This window comes from Bacillus rossius, chromosome 15, assembly GCF_032445375.1.
Source record: "Bacillus rossius redtenbacheri isolate Brsri chromosome 15, Brsri_v3, whole genome shotgun sequence".
Lineage (NCBI taxonomy): Eukaryota > Metazoa > Arthropoda > Insecta > Phasmatodea > Bacillidae > Bacillus > Bacillus rossius.
Genome location: NC_086342.1, coordinates 13346864 through 13362999, shown reverse-complemented (window position 1 = coordinate 13362999; position 16136 = coordinate 13346864). Strand labels below are relative to the sequence as shown.

The following is a 16136-nucleotide window of genomic DNA, read 5'->3' as shown; positions in this document are numbered from 1 at the left end:
GAGCGGGCTCCTAAATTCGGCGAAACACTTACGTGTGTGCAGCCGGTAGGCATATGCACGGCGTCCTTAAGTAAAAACACTTTCGCTGGAGTCGGCCAGTACCGTACTTTCTGTGCTACGATACGTATCGCGGTATCACACTGAAGACGGTCGGGATAGGCCCGGCTCCGCAAAATACGCGCCGAGTCGACGTGGGCAGCGGTGAATTAACAAAAGGTTTTAAATTTAAAGATTTAGTACAGAATAAAAATTAATCAATGAAAGAAACTTGGATGCTGCCCACGGACACACGTCTGTTCCCGGCGCGGAGTGGTTGGAGACTGCCGGACATGGCCTTCTCGCAAGGAAGAGAAACTTTCTCTTCTTTGTGAGTCGGCGTCAAAAAACTTATATTAATTGAATTTACTCTACGACCAGTTAAAACATGTTCCAGGTGCCCAATTAAAATGTAGCACCTGGTAATTGGGTGCTTAAGGCTTAACAATGATTTAATGTATTTAATTATTTAAATTGTGACATCAAGTTGGCGACTGTAAATTTACTAACATATTGTCCCACTGTGAATTGTTTTAGAGGGATTTCTCCTATTCTGACTTGATCATAGTCACGGGCATTTTAAGTAAGGCCAGTGGCCGCGGTGACTGTTAATGAGGTTTGTTGTCTATTGGGGTCACGCCCGAGGCGCTCGCCTGACTCAATCCGGCTGGGCAAGGGGCGCGCTCCGAAAACGGGACACGGTACTGGCGGTGCGGAGCACGGGCTTAAAGGCCATGGTCGGTACGACGTCACACCATAATCAGATACAAATCTGGAATTCAAAAACAGCTACGGATTCCAATAGACTAGAAAACACCCAGAAAAAAAGTATTTAGATTTATGTATGAAATATTTCACTCTCGAATTTTAATTTTTTTTTTCCAATTCTAAAATAAATTCTCTATTCATTTGGCGTTCTACCAAATATGCAATATTTCTCATTAATTGTTTTTTATTATAATTTTTTTGACTGCTCAGTTGTAATATCTCAGATTGGCTTAAGAATTCCATGTTATAATAATATAATAAATGAGAAAATTACTCTTTGAATTTTACGAGTAAACAGAATTGCTTAGAAATAGGTATGTTAAAAATTATAATACCTACTGTCACAAACTATAACCTTACACTGGAAATAAAATTAAATACAAAGAAATTTTAAAACTATTATAATATGTAATTTTGATTTATTTTTGTCATTAAAATTATAAATACATATATTAGTATTCTTGAGGTGTTAGGAAAGGTGTTAAAATTTAAAAATAAAGATGTTTTAAAAATTATAATAAATAATTTTAATTTAGTTTGCATGTCAAAAATTTAAAATATTTTGGTATTCTTATAATAACTTTTGAGAAAGCTTTAAAAAAGAAATTATTTCTGTTATGAACATGTTCACATTTATGTGGTCTTGTCACTGTATGATATTTTTGTTTTGACAGTGTTTGTTATGTAATTGATTGTTTTATTTTTGTGTCATTGTGTTAAAGGCCGTCAGGTGAATGGCACAAAACACCAAACCAAAGAAAAAAAAATGCAATAATATAAAGATATATTATGGCTAGCCAAAAAGAATACAAAAAACAATTGTTTTAACTGTTTCCATACCAATATGTTATTTATGGCAAACAATAATTTCAGTACATATAAGGATTCTTATATTTTTGAATAGGGCTATATGGAAACCATATGCCAAAATTATTTTTTGTAACAGACAAGCTTAATTTAGTAAATTTTCAATTTATTCTGAGATTTCAATTTTCCAAGAACTAAGAACATATATTTTCTGAAAATGTTCCAAGAGATTAACTTTGGTTTTTACTGAAATATTAATGCCAAAGTCAAGACTGAGGGTTACAACACACGTTTGGCAATAGATTTGTCGCTTTCGTAGTAAGTTATTTTTTTGTTCAGACTATAACGACTACGTGAAATACAAGTTATTAGGAAAAAAAACGAATAGTTAATAACAAAACGCCGAAATTATCAACTTTCAAGCGTAACGTTTTGAAAGCTATGCCTCTTAAAAATACCTATAATTTTAAAGCGTCCATGTGCAACTCTTTTACATAGAAAAATAAAACAATCTGTGTGAATGGCCTTAAGAAATATATCTCGTTTCTGCATTGTGGAAGCAGCAGACGTGATAGCGAATGTTCCGGAAGATACGTCTCCATTTACGTGTCATTGTAAAGGGCTTCAGGTAGACCCGATATCAAAAAGTAAACTGGTTAAAATAGAAAAAAAAAATTTAAAACACGGTTGTAAAGAAGACTTTTAGGGTAAGACATAAAATAATTCTAAGCGATATTTACATCATTATCTAACGACTAATTAATAATCCACCACATACGTCCTGTATTAACTCAAAAATTTTTACATTGAAACCTACGACATAAAGTGCCGCCTATTTCTCAAGTAACGTATGAACACATTTATATCACAGCGTGACAATGAAACACATAATTTTTTTATTAACCTTAATTCATATACCAACCAATACTAATGACTACCTGACGCAGTTCTTCGGTGGAGCAGCAGGCTAGCGCGAGCTCCCGGGTACGCGTGGTACAACAGTTCATGGTTCAAATCCAACTCAAACAATAATTTTTTTTCTTGTGCCCCAGATAATATATATTAAGTCCAAAAATAACTTACACGTATTATATTCAGGGGGGTCAATTCATTTTTATAAAATTAAATCTGAAAAAAAAAAAAAAAAAAACGATAGTTGCATAGTGTGCTTTGTTTGGGGATAGGCCAGCCATGGCACGCGTCTGTGTTGGTACCAATCAGCACGTGTACTTCAAACTGTTTAATGAAAGACGGTGCCGAGAGCATGTTAATAACACTCATTGTAAGTTGAATTACGTTGATTAATCGCGAAACTGAAGGTAGTATGACTACACCGTCATATCGCCGCAGACGTGTGCGCGTCCCGCCGCTTCGTCTTCACTGACGACCGGCCAGGGCTGTGTTCTCACAGCGCACTCGTCTCTACAAGCAACACCCTATTCCGTTACAACGAAAATGAAGCTTTTAATATTGTTACGAACGTGAGCAAAAGCCGCGACACGTGCAGGTGCAGAGCTGGCTGGCGGCCCCGCACGGCCACAGACGTCACGTGGCCGCCGCAACGTGAGACGTGCCGCGCGCGCCTGGAAGATTACAAGGATCGTCGCTTCCCCTTCCTCCAGCCCTCCGCTCCCCGCGCGGCGCTGAGATAGCTAAGACACCTCACAGCTGCGGAGTCCCGCGGCAGCCGCCGACACGTGTTTCGAGAGATTTCTGCCGTCGGGTCGGCGCGGAATGACGCGACTGGCCCCAGCCGCGCTCGTGCATTCTAGAAATGGCGTCTGTGATATATATAAGACGAGGACGCCGGCCTCAGAGTCAGTGAGAGTTCAGGCGGGAACTTGTCCGCGGCGATAGTGCCGCGGGTGCGGCAGAGTGGCGAAGTCCTTGGACGAAGGTTCCAGGGCTAAGAGTTCAGTTCCGGGCGATAGTGTCGCGGGCGTGGCAGAGTCCCGAGCGAGACGTCGAGTGAGTCCTCGGCGAAGGGAAGTGCGACGGCGGCGACGGAGATCCACGAGGTGTGCTGCGGCGAGAGTTGCGCCAGAGATGCGGCCCAGCGAGGTGTGCGGATTGTAAGAAACGAGTGACTGGGGAAGCAACATTTTTTTAAGTGCAATTGATTATTTGCCATTTTAGAAGATTATTTGTAAGTGACGTAAGTAGTGGCCATCAATAAAACTATTCAGTGATAAAATCTTTAATTGGGCTATCCTGTTACGAACCCTGTAAATCATAACAAATAATACGTTTTTCCACAAGAGAATACATTACGTTAATAAAAAAAATATATATTTTTTCCCCAACTAATCAAAGCTCTGCTCCCGTTAAAATCAACTTAAGGTTTTAACTGTACATCTAAGTACATTGAACCAAACGTTTGAGTTAAAATTTTGAATAAAATTAAAAAAAAGCGATAAATAATAAAACCTCATTGTTTGCAACATTTATGGGCTACAAAGCTCTGTTGAATACTAAATACGATTACACAAAGCATTAACATAAACGTAATTCCAGACTCCACATGACTGGCACGAGCTTAACTTACCCTTAAATGATCTAGTACGTGTTATAGATATTTAGTGTTTTAGTATTGTTACGAATGTGGAGGAAAAACGGGTTTGTAAATCACCACACTTGAAGTCTGTCCACAAATCACGGAGCCGTTTTTATGGAACTGACTGATGGGGTGGTTGAGACGTGTCGCGTCATCCCGGGCCGACCCGATGCACGGAAGCATCCAGAATAGCGGCGCATTGTACACGCCACTCCACGCGGCGGCCTCAGTAAGCCTGCGCTGATGAAGGAGGGGGGGGGGAGAGGTTGTGGGCCGCTCTAATCCTCGGAGGTATGCGCGTGACGTCATGGCCGTGCGGGCCCGCCAGGCTACCTGGCCTTCGTAACATGTTTACTCCAATGTTAGTTCTGTTTCTCCTTTTTTTTTTTTTTTTTTTTGAAAACCAGCAAATAGAAGAACATTTTCAGCAGTAATAAATTAAAAATTAAATTAACAAATCACTGACTACTTTATTTAAATTGATTACTTTCTTAAAATTTAAGTAATCGACAGCTACAAAAATTTTACAGAAGAATACTTTTTTCCCCTTCGTGAATTAGAATCCTATGAATGGGTATATACAATATTAAATAATGAACAATTTTTAAATGCAATTATTTTATTCCTACTACAGTATTATTTAAAATATTAAGCATTACATAGAAGAAGATCAATAAACGTGTCGAATTAAGTTTAAGGAATAGTTTAATGTTTGTTGTTATTTCAGTGGCTTTAAATTCCCAAGATTGTTTTTCCCTTACCTGTCAAAGTTGGTACCAAAATATTTTTACGTGGTGTGTAGCGTCCGGGATTTCTGTAAGGGACACACGCGGGAACGATCACCTTTTTATTTTATAAGTGATTTATTTAAGCCTAATTTTGAGGGAGCATAGTTTTGTGTTAAATATAAGTAGTGATTCATTTGAGCTGGCACACCTGCTGTACTCTGTGCTATGTACACAGTACATGTGTGCCATGTACACAGATCTGTTCACATTACTCAGTACTATGTACTGTGTGCTAGGCACTCTAGATCATGCTCTTGGGAGGGGGAGGCCTGTGGGCTGAACAACTGCATTTTATTATTATTTTATTTCCTTGAATTCGGTCAGTAACAATTGATTATTATTCTAAGTACACTATTTCACTATTTCGGGGAGAATATGGGGAGTAATTTGGGAAAACCCGATGTCAGGGGGAACTCTGGAGAACAAAAATTGACCATCTTGGTTACAAAAAAGTATCGGTAATTTTCCCTATTATTTAGAATCGGACGAATAAAAATAAATAAATTGCAATTTTTTGCAAAACTCCGTCCGCCCCGGGGAGAAACCCCCTTGCCAATGGCTTCCGCAAGGGAGCACATAAAGAAATGCGCTCCCTTGCGGAAGCCATCTTCAGGGGATTTTTTGATTCCACCCATGACCGCTCCTCCCGGTGCGACTCAAGCGACGCGCCACGCGGGAATTCCCAGCAACGAACGCTGCGCAACGTCCGTGTGGGAAAACCCGCATGGCGGCGGCCGGGGATCGAACCCCGGACCTGCAGGCCGCGAGTCGGACACTCTGCCCCGGAGCTACAGGGCAGAGCGACGGACACAGGCCTCGTGAGGACTGACACGGTTCCTCGCAGGTCAAGTTGTCTACACACACCGTGGCTGAGGACCCATTCCATTGGTACGCGGTGAATGGAACGGGAGTCTGCTGTCAACTGTGTCGGATTGCCTCGAATTGTCGGAAGGAGAGAACCAAACTTAACAAAGGGGAAAAAAATTGTATAGTTTTACTGTTTCACGAATTTTAACAAGGTGGACAGTATTTTAATAAAATCCCTTCTCGAAAATCAAAGCTGGGATTTAGGATTTAGTATTTTTTTTTTCTTTTATCAGGGCAGTTTCATTATATAGTTTTAACATTTTCGCCTTGTATATAAAATGATTCGATAGTTGTAGCTATGCTCCGGCAGAGAATTCTAGCGGCGGGTGCGGAAACTACGCGTGATTCGCGTCCACAAATGTAGTTTGAAACACATTTTACCACGCTCGGCCATCTTCTGCTACAACTTAAGTTATACCCGTGGGTAATAAAATGTGCATAAAAGTTTGTATAGCAGAGTAAGAATATAGTTCTTAACTCCGTACGCACGATGCTAATAGAAATCCAAGTCGACGTAGTTATCGAGCAAAGCAAGCATATCGGGGAAGGAGAACAAAAAATTGTAGCTTTTTAAATTTTGAAAAATTATCCAACCTGGTGAATTATATGATATTTTATCTTTTTCACCTACAAACAATAATAAAGCTGGTTTAGTATTTTAAAACAAATCCAGAGGAATTTTGAAACCAAGATTGAATTTTATATGGTAAGTTAGTTTCAAAATCTAGTACTATAAAATTGAAATGATCAAGGTAAATTGAGTTTGCTTTAATGTAGTTTATATATATTTTTAATATTACATTAATCAGGATAGTTTATCTAGCTAATTCACAGTAATGATTGTGCTAATTACTTTGTTATAGTAAAAAATGCTACCGATTCACATATTTTATACATGTTACTTGACTAACATTTTTACTACTTACTTTGAGAAATTGTAACTAACAATTTCAATTTTTGTTACCAAGTGAAACAAGATACGCGCATAGTTCGCATTATAAACTTAAATGTAAAGTAAAAGAAAACCATCTACCATTTTCATTATTTTCATTAGCTTAACAGGTGTGGATGTCTAAGAAGTGTTAGTATATTCATTAATAATTTATGAACATTCGTTTCCTAATAAACGCATTATGTTTTAATTAGAGAATAATGTTTTGTGTTTAATAACTTGCGAACATATAATTTAATTGTAAGTAATATTAAAGGATATAGGTGAACCTAATATGAAATAATAAAAAAAATTAACTGAGCTATGTATTTAATAATACTCTAGCAATATAATATATGAAATGTATTAATAGATTTGCTTTAAAAATATGTAAAATCCAGTAATTTATTATTTTAAAAAGTAATATTTTTTTGAAGTGACCAGGTTTCGAACCATGTCAAAAAAACACGCGCGTTCCCACATACCTACCTACTTCGTAATGAATTTTTATTACGTATTCTAAAACTTGCCATTACTTCTTTCTCTGACTATGTTAGTTCACCAAATCGATTCCAAGGTAGTTTTACTATCATTAAGTTTTATTTGGCTAACCATTTCGTTTGTTACGTACCCTAATATTTTCAAAAGGGACTATTTAAGGGTTTATATTGCCACACGTGGGTCCGACATCTTGACTAATTTGGCTCGTGGGTAGAGCAGATAGGGAAGCCGTCATTTCACAGACGAGAGAGCCACACCCGAAGTTCATGCTCGCTTTTTTGTTTACATGATTTCACAGTATCTTTTATGTAGCTATCCTAACCAAATCAACCGTCCACAATATTTTAAAGTATTTATAATGTAGCTAACCTAACCTAATTGACCATTAGTTATCATGAGTTACAATGAACAAAAAAACCGAAGATGCACGATCGATCGTTTGGCTCTCTCGTCTGTGAAAAGAAGGCTTTCCAGAGCAGCTAAGCAGAACACGTTCTATTACGGTTAGCAGAACACGCTCTATTACGGTTTCGGCTAAGGGCCGATTTTATGACCCCCAGCTAAAGTCCCGGCTAAAATTTAACCGCAGGCTAGCTCTTATTTCGGTTTTATGACTCCCTGTTAACGTCTACCTTCCAGTTAAAGTCCCGGCTAACCTAGCGGGTGGATGAACCGGCCGCTAGCTGCTTAACCGGAGGCTAAGCGACAGAAAAGAAAATGGCGATGTATCAGGCGAGGTTAGTTGTTGATAGTGATGATGACTATTTGAGGAATTCTATTGAATATTTGCAGGATGCGATGGAATAATTTATTACTAAATATAAAATGCTTCTCCGTATTCGTCAAAGTTTCATTAAAAATTACATGACATGAAAGTGTAGTCACGCTTTTCTATTCTCGTCGAGTCGTGTATTATTATTTGACTTTAATTGATCACGAAGTACATAAACATATGCAATGTATATAAACTTATTGTTCCTGCTTAAGAATATGTGTAAAAAGTGAATTTTAAAATTGCAAAACGAGGGTTATTATTACCTATAAAATGCGTGTTTTCGTGGAAGTTGTATCTGTGAATTTTTATTCGTAATACAGTGGACATATGCCGGGAATGAAATGCACTTCATACGACTTCAGACGTGGTTCTAATTCAATGAATACAATTGAATGTGAAAATAAATGTTACCCAATTATCCCTTCCCTATCTTACAAACCTTTAGGTAGGTACTTATTATCTACCTGCCACGCAAGTGAAAAACGAAAACAGCACTGGAATTATTCTGTTTCCCGTATCTAAGTCTATCCCTTGATCCTATTGGCATGACCCTTTATATGTTGGTCTTGTTTTACATTATACTTGCTGTTTAAATTTAGAATGTTGAAAAATCCTGTACATAACTCAAAATACCTAACATATCACGATACAAACAAATTATGTCAGGTCTTGTAAAAATGTATTTCTTTCGTATACATTTTACAATCATAATTATTTCACCAGTGAATATGTCTAGGATCTCTCGACCTACTAAATTAAAACAGCAAGCATCCTATACCACAAACTAATTCCATCAGGATCGGATTAATTTGGATACGTGATACGAAACTATTAGTACAAAAATGAAACCTACACCAGTGAAATGAAAATCGACAAGTATTTTACCGAAACAGGGTCTATTATTTGAATATGAAATAAATTTATGAAAGAAATAAGTGTTCTCTAGCAAAAATGTCATCCCTATTTATTTGTTTGTATAGAATTACTTCGTTAGTTTTGGCTTAATATATAACCTAACAAAATCATGAGTTTAAATACAAGAGTAAAGTTGAAAACAAACGGTTTTGAATCTTAAATTGTAATTTTATGGTTTAATACAAAGCAGGTTTGACGTCGAAGTAGTTTTTGGTTAATTTAATTATATCTGTTGCAAGATAACGTTCGCGGCATATTTCTTTACTGCAGCTGTAAACATTCCGAATCACAATACAAACAAACAGCTGACTAACATTCAACCAGAAAAAAAAACTGTCTTGCAACAAAAGTTACCAAATTCTGGTTTATTTCATTACCAACACACCCATTATTACACCACACGCTTCGTCAGGTTCCGGTTAGCCAACCGCAGGCTAAGTATGGGTCATTATACACCCCTCGTTCGCTAACCGGAGACTAGCCTAACCTGAAGGCTAGCTAACCTGCAGATTTATCCGGAGGTCATAAAACCAGGCCTAAGACTTCGGGTACGAAAACTTTTATACCCAAAGCCAGACTCCTTGGAAGGGTGCTGAAATGCTACCTAACACGAGAGCAGGCGTGCCAACAGAAAATATAGGGTATGAAAACTGTTTAAGGAAATGGATATCGTGTGGGGCTGGGCTTTAGGTGCCGGGAAGCCTAAGATGTACATCAAGTTCTGTCCCTGCCAGTGGCGTAGCCAGGATTTGTGTATGGGGGGTGTTAAGAAGCATGCCCCCCCCCCCCCCCCCCCGTATTAAAGCGGGGGTTCCCCGGGAAAATTTGGATTTTAAGGTGTAAAATAGTGCTATTTTAGCAGTTTTCGGTACTTAAATTTAAATATTGTAATGGTAAAAAAATTATTAATTTTAATATGAAATTTGTTTGAGTGATGAATAAGAAATTAATTAAAGATTTGGTACTAAGGGGAGAGGGGTTGAACCCCTAACCCCCCCCCCCCCCCCCCTTTCTGGCTACGCCAACAGGTCCCTGCCCGAACATGACCGAATATTCACCTTCGGCCAACCTCGGGTTTATTTATATTTCTTTGTTTATTTTAATGTAGCTATACTAACCTATCTAACCGTCCATGGTGTTTTAAAGTGTTTTCATGTAGCTAACCTAACCGACCACTTTTTAATATTCGAATTAATTTTTTTCCTGAGCAAAAAAAAAACATCCCGAGGTTGGCCGAAGGTGAAGGTGAATGCTCGGGCGTGTTCGGGCAGGGACAGAACTTGATGCGCCCCTGGTTAATAATAACCCAGGAGCTCCCAACCTTTAAATGCGGGCCGCAAGGCCCAAGCACCCAACTCCAGCATGGTTGATTTTTCAGCCCCTCCAACTCTTCTTACCTGGACCCTTCTTCCCTCTTGTCCAGCAGTTACCTGCTTGCTTAATGCATGTTATTTGATCCCCGCATGAACCGGCCCAGGGTTTTCCCTGTGTCTATGCAGGTTTTACCTGGGTCACATTAGCTAGCTTTTAAGCTAGGCGACCAATGGGGCGTCAGTCATGGCGCCAATCGCAGCCATGGCTGGCCAGTAAACCCCAATAAGCACACGATGCACGCGCCATTGTCCCGCATGGTTTAAAACCCGCTTGGTAGAGTGTATAGGCTTCGGCCTGAGACACACTTAGGTCCTCCCCTAACCTGGACCCTCCCCTGCACACTTAGAATTAACTTAGGCTAGGAAAAAAAAAGAAAATGGCGTCGCGCGGGTCCGGTGCGCTCACCTCGGGGTCCACTAGCGTGTCCGCCTGGCTGAAGTGGATGGCCGCGGGCAGGGTCACGCGCCCCAGGTGGTACGGGCTCACCTCCCGGGCGGTGCTCGGCCGGTCCAGGCGGCCGCTGATGGTGCGGTCGTACCGCTTGAACTCGCCTGCGACACCGAACCTCACAACAGTCCCCTTGGTTGTCTGCAAAGTCGGTTTACGGACGATAGTTCAACGTGACAACGTCGTAACAAAACATTCACGAAAAGATTACATACTTTTACGAATAAAATTGAATCATTTTTATTGAATTATCACTATTTTGTATGGATACAAAGAATGAGTGAAATGAAATCTACAATTCAATTGATAAATTTACTGTTATTTGCACTCATTAATTCAAATATGTTTATTACTTTAACGAAGAGATTATTTTAACTGTAACTTTTATACGTGTTTGCTATTTAACTTCTTCCAATCTGTGTTATTCTGTTAAGGATAGGACGATGATAGGAAAAGTAGGAAACGAATGAGGAGTGTTTCCAAGTTTAATGTGCCTTGAAAAAGTGAAATCGATGGTTGTTCCAATCGAGTGGAAGAGAGATAGATGCGGCGCAAGCGTACAATGAGCGTAACGGGACACAGAGTAACGGGAAAATATGCGTAACGGGACTCTTTTTCATGCGTGCAGCCGGCGTTCATCGATTTATTAGACATCACGTCAAAAATAATACGGCACGTAACAAACGAAATGGTTAGCCAATTAAAATAACTTTATGATAGTAAAACTACCCTGGAATAAATTTTGTAAACTTAAAATACATAGTCAGAGAAAGAAGTAATCGCAAGTTTTATAAAACGTAATAAATATGCAATAATCAACACGTAAGGACGTCTCGGTAGGTCCATGGGAACGCACGTGGTTGTAATCCCCGTACACGTAACACATCCACACATCCCTGATCAAATGCCGCAACGTAAAACGACGCATTTCCAACTGGATGGTTTGTGCCCGTAAACTTTTACCGCTAACACCACCTGTTGGCAGTTGATCGTACTAAATGTGCACGTAGTCCTGTTGAGTCGTAATATCTACGAATATTCAGCAAAACTTAAATAACAACGACCAATTAAATAGATAAAATGTAGCTTGGGTGTTATAAATGTCAGCAATCGAAATAAAAATAAATCTAAAAATATGGAAACTAGTAATAATGAGCATTTAAGAACTCTGTAAGTTTAAGTTCGGCAATTTTTATTTGCATATTTTTTGTCTCCATTTAAGTTATCACTTACGTTTAACGTTTTAAACCAATGTGAATTCGGATGCATTTCTGGAAAACTAATTTTGTATGATTTAACATGATTTACTAAAAATAAAAATTGACGAAAGCTACATACAAACGATTCATCCAAAACTGGACACCACATGATTTAATGCTTTCAGTACATGCTACGGTTGACGTTAATAATTTGGCTTCAAACTCATAAAATCCATTAATGACCTGTTTGATATAAAAACGTATTATTAAACAATTGAAAATGGTTTTATTGTTAATTTGTTTAAAATAATGTAAAAAACATTAAATATTATAAGCAAAGTAATTTAGGAGGATACTATCCACGTAGCCATGGGGCACGGACCCCTCCTCTCCCCTATTCCGCAATTCAAAAAAAAAAAAAAGTCACGGGGACTGCCCGACAGAAGTGAAAACATAAAAAAATTATTTTAATAAAATAATAAATAACTATATAAAAAAATCGTTCAACGCGGCTAAAGAAGTTTTTCACTTAAAAAAAAAAATCTTGCGAAAACAGAATCAGAAAACAACAGCATTTCAGTTACATAAGGTTACGAAGCTATAATTTAGGAAATATTATTGTAATTCTTAGTGGGGAACATTAGCGTAGTTCCTCTACATAACAGCGCTCATACACAGAAGCGGCAGTTTGCACATGTGTTAGAGTGTCTTTCATACAAACTTGACATGTGTGTACCATGTATTTATTAACATTGATATATATACTTATATATTTATATATTTATATGTTTATATTTATGTTTATTTTTATGTAGTTGATTTAATCCTTTGGTCTTGTCATTTGTTTGATTTTTTATGACAAGATATATATATATATATATATTTATATATATTTATATTTTTATATTTATGTTTATTTTTATGTAGTTTATTTAATCCTTTGGTCTTGTCATTTGTTTGATTTTTTAAGACAATATATATATATATATATTTATTAACATTGATATATATATATATATATATATATTTATATTTATATTATCTTAAAAAAACAAACAAATGACAAGACCAAAGGATTAAATCAACTACATAAAAATAAACAAAATATCCAATTTTCTTTTCTAAAGCAAAATCATCACTTAAAATTGTTATGTGTAAACGTTGGCGATTGATTTTAATGTAACAATATATTTTTTTTAAATTACAAAATTTCAGTTATAAAGAATAATTACTCGTATCAAAAATATGATATAATGGTTATAGTGGACCCCTTCCTGTTAGAGACGTTGAAAGGTGACGACTTGAGAATAGAGCGTTGACAGAATGTGTGGGTAGGGGAACCGGGAGTACCCCGAGAAAACCCACCTGCTAACTGCAACTTCCGCCACGTTTAACACTTACAAAAAAAAACACTGCTTTTGATTACCACTGCAGCCCCACAGAAGGGAACAGCAGATGAATGAAGATTGGAGATAAAATGGGAACACACTGAGAAAATAATTTGCCTCCTTGTTGCTTAGTATGTTCAAGTACGACGGCTTGAACCATGAGGGGAATCGCGATTTAAATGTCGGTCTTATTTTGTGTTAAAATATAACCTTAAATCATGAAAGTGGTAACGAAGTAGTCATTTTCTATACTTATAAAAACAATTTCCTGACTTCTGGCGACTATTTATTTATTGGCTGCACGTATTATTTTGCAGCAATATAACAAATTGATTTAAAATAGAGTATGTCCATAAAAGAATGACCCAGGTATAGAATTTAATATCAACTGTAAGCGTTGTAGTGTGTTGGTTCAAGGTCACAATTAAAGAGTTACTCGAAACAGTTTTCGATAAGCTCATGGAGTACTGCCTTGTTGTTTTCTCGCTCGAAGAGTGAAAGAATGGCTCTTTCCCCAATTAATAGAGGGTGAAACTGTAAACTTTATTTGGCAAAAGGATGAAGCCCATGCATTTTTTTTTCCTTGGGGGGTTTAATAAAAGATCGTGTCTACGTTCCACCGCTACCTAATGATTTTCCAGAGTTGAGACACAGAATTGAAGAGGTTAATGCTTCCATATCTCCGGACGTGTTAACCAAAGTGTGGGAAGAATCAAACATTTACATTAAAAAAAACTAGGTTAGTTAATCTTTAATTTGATGCATGATTTGTTGTAAATATTCTAAATTAAACTGTTATACTATACCATTGAAACTGGGATATTGTTTTGTGGACATTCTTTATAACAGTGACACTATTAGTAGGTACTTCGGTTTAGAAATAAAATAATGCTATAAATTTGTTTAAGGTTGCACTGCGGTTAAACGCTATTGTAGGCTCGTGAAAAGTATATTTTTTTTTACCTGATTTCATGATCTGCGTGAAGTGGTCCACTGTGTAAAGAGAACTGCCGGCTGGAACGTGTGCCAAAAATGTCAGTGCGACAGTCTAGGAAAGAAAAAAAGAAGCATTTGCAATTATGTTCTGTCACTTTAAAATACAAACCCTTTCAATTTATTAAAATGTCTGATATATATTTTTAAAGTTTTTGAAGTTATGTTATTTTTGCAGTCATTTAATTCTATTAGTGTGCACTGAAACAGTAGTGCCGATGAGATGTAATCATGAGTCATGTATTTTATATATGGAACGCTTGAAATTCTACTTGTTTAAATACATTGTATACATTTAAAATTTCGTACAGTGTAAATTTCCGGTGTTACTTATTTACTGTAAGCAGTTATTAATTATCTGCATCGTGAAATGAAAAGCTATATTTAGGATACATCTTTATAAATTTTTTTACACAATAGTTAAAATCCAAAAGTTACAGTAATAATGGCTGTTTATGAAGTGAAATTTTGATGAACAATTAAAAGACGATTTCGTGAAACTGAACCTAACATTAAATTGCTTTAAAACATTCTCAATACATCAGATATGCGTTTTAGAAAATTGTAAAAAAAACTCTTCTTCTGTTCATGATATTCGATGGACAGTTATGACTTTTTGTTTGGTTCTTGAACAGCCTCAATTCTACCAGGTATATATTTTCTTTCGCACTTTAAATTTTTTATGGTTTTAAACGTGACTTTTTAGGTTTTTTTTTAGTTCTTCAAATGTTTTAATTCAATTATAAGATTGTACAATGAAAAAAAAAAGAACTTTTTGACGAGTGCATTAGTTTCTCTATATCAGAGGACCATAAATTTCCGTGAACAGGTGGGTTTTCTCGAGGTACTCCCGTTTCCCCTACATGTTCATTCCACCAATGCTTCATTCTCATCGTCTCTGATGACCCGAATCCATACATAATTCAGAATCCGAGAACATTTAACTTCAACATATAATTACTAGTTCATGAAATGCTAATATAATATATTCCAAGCCACCATAAAATGGCTTTACAGTAAGAAAATATATTCATAAATTGCAAACACATATTTATATACTCGTGTAATACCTAGCAGAAACTAATCAGATACATGTCAGAATTATAAGTTTCTGAAATATCAACAAAAAAAACTCATTCCAATCAGAGTTTTTTTTTTTAAATTATTTTATAATTTCCTAACATGATGCAAGTAATTCCGTATTCCCTACTCCTTTTGCACTACATCATAATCCAACGAAATTTTTTTTCTCGCGCCAACAACATTCTACTGTGCTCTGATTAGCGTTTCCCTTTATTCTTAAGGAAAATATAGAATATTACCATCTCTTTTAAGTCTTAAGGCAACATATGACTCGCACACGACAATTATAAACCATCTCACTAGTATACATAGTCATATGTTAAATACACGACTTATTCATAATTAAAAATTTTCAATTGTAAAATCGCTTTAAGAAGCTATAATAGCAACACAGGGGAGAGAGTGAGAAAAAACCTAGCGGCAATAGGTGTGACACTATTTTTATAGATAAATCGTTAAATTATATATTATCATTATCTGGTTTCAAATGATTAACTTCTTTTTTTAAGAAACACGAAGCACTTTTATGTAAATTTCTAAACATAAATCTGTATAATTTTTTTCTAAGAGATAAGAAATTTATTTTGCTGTCGTGATGTTGGTGGCACGTGTATTAAAACGAATGCATAAGTTGTGCCGGACGCACTGTTTGCCATCTATCGCCGACCTCCGTAGCGTAGTAGTCGGATGCACACCGGGGCTTACGGTGC

At 36.8% G+C, this 16136-nt stretch overlaps 1 protein-coding gene across 1 annotated transcript in view; it reads right to left on the bottom strand.

Annotated features, from left to right (window-relative positions):
• LOC134539637 (lipase 3-like) overlaps positions 1–16136 on the bottom strand; it is a 43660-nt gene that overhangs the window by 3296 nt on the left and 24228 nt on the right. The window contains exons 7-8 of the mRNA XM_063381823.1: positions 14314–14398; positions 10722–10867 (exon numbers count right to left, since the gene is read on the bottom strand). Coding sequence (XP_063237893.1) covers positions 10722–10867; positions 14314–14398 — 231 coding nt within the window. The remainder of the gene's footprint in view (positions 1–10721; positions 10868–14313; positions 14399–16136) is intronic.